Source organism: Gadus chalcogrammus, chromosome 3, assembly GCF_026213295.1.
Source record: "Gadus chalcogrammus isolate NIFS_2021 chromosome 3, NIFS_Gcha_1.0, whole genome shotgun sequence".
NCBI classification, from domain to species: Eukaryota; Metazoa; Chordata; class Actinopteri; order Gadiformes; family Gadidae; genus Gadus; species Gadus chalcogrammus.
Genome location: NC_079414.1, coordinates 6873505 through 6878504, shown reverse-complemented (window position 1 = coordinate 6878504; position 5000 = coordinate 6873505). Strand labels below are relative to the sequence as shown.

At 48.2% G+C, this 5000-nt stretch overlaps 1 protein-coding gene across 1 annotated transcript in view; it reads left to right on the top strand.

Annotated features, from left to right (window-relative positions):
* Window positions 1-5000, top strand: part of adgrl3.1 (adhesion G protein-coupled receptor L3.1) — a 139441-nt gene that overhangs the window by 88604 nt on the left and 45837 nt on the right. Inside the window, exons 8-10 of the mRNA XM_056585320.1 lie at window positions 1052-1155; window positions 2093-2278; window positions 3761-3799. Of these exons, the coding sequence (XP_056441295.1) occupies window positions 1052-1155; window positions 2093-2278; window positions 3761-3799 (329 nt within the window). The remainder of the gene's footprint in view (window positions 1-1051; window positions 1156-2092; window positions 2279-3760; window positions 3800-5000) is intronic.

Here is a 5000-nt window from a genome sequence, read left to right as displayed (position 1 = left end):
CGGAAAGGCTCGCTTTTAGTTGCTATCGTTTTCGGCTTCCTTTTGTAATGGTTAATGTAGACCTTTACTCATTTTATGTTTTCATTTGACCCGTTTTCTTCCTCTAAATACATAACCTTGCGTTGATGTCGGGCTATACCCCGGGTTCCTCTTTGAATGCTCGGTCTCTTGCAGGGGAGCCCTTCCATTCAGATTCAACCTTAACCGTGTAAAGTCTTGTGAGGAGCACGGGGGTTTTTGCCAGTGATTCGACAGGACAGTTCTATCATGGGGCGCACCGTGCACACAGCCCTGCACAGCGGGCCTGCAGAGCAACTCATTAAAAGAATGAAAAGGGCTTGCATATGCAGACATGCAGTACATTGTTGTACATAACAACAAAACACACACACACACACACACACACACACACACACACACACACACACACACACACGCGCGCGCGCACACACACACACACACACACATACACACATACACATACTCACACACACACACAAACACACACCCACACACACAATGAGTAAATAAACAGAGCCATGGATGTTTGCATGCTTTGACCGAGGCCAAGAACATGGGCTATAGTGGATATTAACTGAGGCGAGAGGTTAAAACAAAAAGCCCACACACTCACGTGTATTCAAGCATGCATACACATGGAGACTTTGCATATTGTATGTGTCAATATTAACATAATTTGAATATGCATGCACAAAAAGACAATATAGAGCAGGTATGTATAATGGATGAGAAAAACAAAGATTTTCCCTTTTAAAAATATTTTATACTTTCAATATTATATATATATATAGAATAATTAATAATAAAAAAAAATTAAAAAAAATACGGTTAGCTGATGCAAAAGGGGTCATCTGAGATGCTTGATATTCACACCAACTCACACATACCCATACACACACAAATGCACACTCACAAACACACACACACACACACACACACACACCATCTCCCCACAACGGTGGTGTCTTTAGACCCTGTCTCTGGGGGAATGTCAGCGTTGACTCTGTGTCGTTTTCTCCTTGTTCTGAAGGTGTGGCCACATACGTGTGCGTAGCCCAGCTGGGTTACTGGGATCCCCAAGGCCCTGACCTCAGCAACTGCACGTCACCCTGGGTCAATCACATCATGCAGAAGGTGAGTCCCCGGGCCCCATCGGCCACGACGGCTCCGCTGGTTGAGGAGCCAGTAGTGTGTAAGGGGATCCATAATGGATATGCTCCCGCAGCACTTTGTCATGCATGGAGACACATTGACCACAGCAGAGGATCGGGGCCACAGAGCCGGCCTGAGGAACACGTGTGTGTGGATGGATGGAGACATGCTGACTCTTTGTTAAAGAGAAGGTTACTCCTGCGTTGGACCTTCTCTGGCTTTAGCTGGAAGTATGGGGGCATGTATCTCAACATGTATCTTTTTTTGCCTTAGTCAATGCACCCCAGGGTGATTATATAATAGTATATAATAAAATGGAGCTAATATGTAGTAGCATAGTGTCCAGGCTCAGTGTTTAGCGCTGCTTGCTGAATGGCTCCTTATAGCTTCACAGGCCTCTATCTCTAAGTGAAAAGCCCAAACGGGGGAGTCCACATGGCAGCAGCGGTGCTAGAGCAGGATTTGTGTGCGTAAAGTAATCCTAAGTGGCATTAAAGCGCACTCAAAGGAGATGCGTTAAACACAACACTGACATTTTTATAGAAATGAGTCTCTTACCAATGAACCAAATTGGTGCCTAACACATCCGTTCTTCTCCTATGTGGGGCTCCCTTGCATTGAAACCCTTTTTCCTTGTGCGCTCTTTCGCGCCGCTCTTTGTTGTTTTTTTTCCTCCTCCCCGGCCCATTATTGTTAATACCCCACTTCAACTCCTCTGCTCTCCATTTCCTTGTTTACCTCACTCTACCACATGACTCACACATCCATCTTCCCCGGCCCCACTCCCTGGCTCCTTGACATTTCTAATTCTATTTCCTGTTCCTGTTTTGCTGGCTCGGACTTTTACTCCCCCCCTCCTCCCCTCCCTGATCCATTCATTTGATTTGACTCCTCTCTCCTCCCCCCTCGATCACCTCAGCTGCGTTCGGGGGAGACGGCGGCCATCGTGGCCAAGGAGCTGGCGGAGCAGACCAAGGGGCTGCTGCGGCCGGGGGACGTGCCCTCCACTGTGCGGGCCATGGCCCAGCTGGTGGAGCTGCTGGACGTCCAGCTCAGGAACCTCACGCCCGGCGGCAAGGACAGCGCCGCCCGCAGCCTCACCAAGGTACTGCAGGGAGAGAGACATACACATAGAGGGGGGAGCTGGAGAGAGAGAGACAGGCGGTGTTGAGAGAGAGAGAGACATACACATAGAGAGGGGGGAGGAGTAGAGAGAGAGAGTCAGGGGGCAGAGAGGGAGGTGGTGCGTAGATAGAGGGAGGTGGTGTAGAGAGAGAGGGCAGAGAGGGAGTTGGTGCATAGAAAGTGAGAGACAGGGGGAAGAGAGGAGTGAGAGTAGAATAATATGATGGAATAAAATAGAATAGAATAGAGATCTTCTTTCCACTAGGCTGAAATTTGCCTTTGGCTCCATCAACGGTTTCATAAAAGACGTGCAGCATAATAGCCAGACTGAGACAAAGTTAACTTTGACTAATCGTTCAGAGGTGGAGGAAGTCAGGGAAAGGGTGTGAGAGGGTGGGCTCTCCCATGAGGACAGGCGAGTGGCTGTCTAGCGGATGGACTCAGGGTGCGTTCGGTGCATTGGGGATGGAAATGGAGCTGGGAGGAAGAAGGCTATGTGAGGCGCGCCAGACTCAGTTACTGTCACGTCCAATAGAGTCACGGCGCCTTCCATCCGCTCAGGAGCCCAGTACACATCTAGACGTTGCTCCTCCGCAGGCTTTGTTTTCCTAGCCTCCGTGCTCCTCCCGTCCTCTGCCTTCTTCCCCCCGTGCACACACAAACTCTCTCCCCTGTAATCCGCTACGCGCGCGACGAACACAACTCATACACACAGCAATTAGCTCCGATGGCCCCATGAAAAGTGGCTCTCTATCTGGAAACCGTGACATAAAGGGGAAAAAGAAACCCCCCTTGACGATCGAGAGAAAACACGCCGGCTCCGGATTCATTAATGACCCAATTATTATACAACTAATTAAGTAATATGCATGCTTATTATGTGTTTTTTTTGTGTTGTTGTTAGGATATTTCGATGAACAATTACGCGCGGCTGGCTTAGTAATTATTGCCATCAATTGAGGAGATGAACGGAGGACAATGGGTGGAACAAAGGTTTGATCGGAGGACAGGAACAGAGAGCAGGGAATGTATCATTACACTGGGCAGAGGAGGAGAAGGAAAATATAACACGGGAGGAAATAACGAAGGGAAAAGAAGGAGCAGATTATGAATGAACATTAATTGCCATTGTCTGCAGTCTTACTCCCGTGTACTGTATTGTGTGTGTGTGTGTGTGTGTGTGTGTGTGTGTGTGTGTGTGTGTGTGTGTGTGTGTGTGTGTGTGTGTGTGTGTGTGTGTGTGTGTGTGTGTGTTTGTGTGTGTGTGTGTGTGTGTGTGTGTGTGTGTGTGTGTGTGTGTGTGTGTGTGTGTGTGTGTGTGTGTGTGTGTGTGTGAGTGCGTGTGTGAGTGCTTGCATGTGTGAGTACGGGTGTGTGATAGCGTGTGCGTGTTTGTGTGCGTGTGTGTGTGTGACAATGTAAGGTGTTACACAGCTAACCACTAAACTGTTTGGATTTCCAGCTCCAGAAGAGAGAGAGGTCCTGCCGGTTTTTCACGCAGGTATTTCCGCTTCCTGCCGTTGATTGTGTTAGCAACGCCTAAGACACACACAACACCCCTCCCCTCACACCCCTGATGCGCCCCCTTGCTGGGAACAGCATGCCCACCGATGTTGATTTATGTGTATGTGTTATGTGTATGCACTCACACCTCACCGAACTCTGCCCTCAAACGCCTGATTCCATCGTGGCTGCACGTGTTTTCCCCTGATTTGGCCGTCCAAACCTTTCGAGGGGAGGTCTCTGTCAGCGTGAGAGGATGTTGTAATTCTTGTTTTTTTAGAAGAGGCTTGGTAATCACTGATCACGCCGTGTTGCCAGAATCCTCCAATATCGCACCACAAAGGTTGCAGAGATTACCTTCTATTTCCTGCGCCTCCTCAGAGGCTTCTCTGACTGGATTTCTGACTTTGGAGGAGCAGTCGGTAATGCGGTTTGATATGTTCGCCGGCACCCCGACCCTACCTTGTGATCAGGGGCCATGATCAATAAAAATAAGAGCTCATCTACTTTCTGATGGCCTTGGCAGAATAGTAAACAGGCTAGCCCTCTACTCATGGCTTTTAATCCGTCTCCATTCCGAGATATGTCCTCTTTGCGGTTCTCTCTTTCACACAGGAGTAGAAGGAGATGGATATATCATTGTCTGTATTCTGTAGTGCATTGTTTGAGCACAGCCTCTTAGCTTTTACAGCTTAGCTGCAAAGTTGGATCCACACGAATGTATGCAATCATTGCATTTATTTATTGACCAGAACATTTTCTCCTTCACTTTGCGACTTTATTAGTTGTGATTTTTGTGTTTGTGTTTGGTTCATGCCGGCTCACACAGATCTGAACTTTAAATCCCTGGGATATCTGTAAGGCATGTTTCTGGTCCGCTCAAATCACTATTGAGAACATGAAACGACCGATCTTCTGGCAACATGTAAATAGACTGCTGTATCTGAGCTCGCCCTTTCTTTGCCTCTCTATCTCTCTGGCTCTCTCTCTCTCTCTCTCTCTCTCTCTCTCTCTCTCTCTCTCTCTCTCTCTCTCTCTCTCTCTCTCTCTCATTCTCTCTCTCTCTCTCTCTCTCTCATTCTCTCTCTCTCTCTCCCACCCCTCTCTCACTCCCACTCCCTCTCTCTTTCTCAATGTCTCTCTCTCACTCTCTCTCTCTCTCTCTGCTATGGTCTCGCTCTTTTTCTCCTGATGCAGGC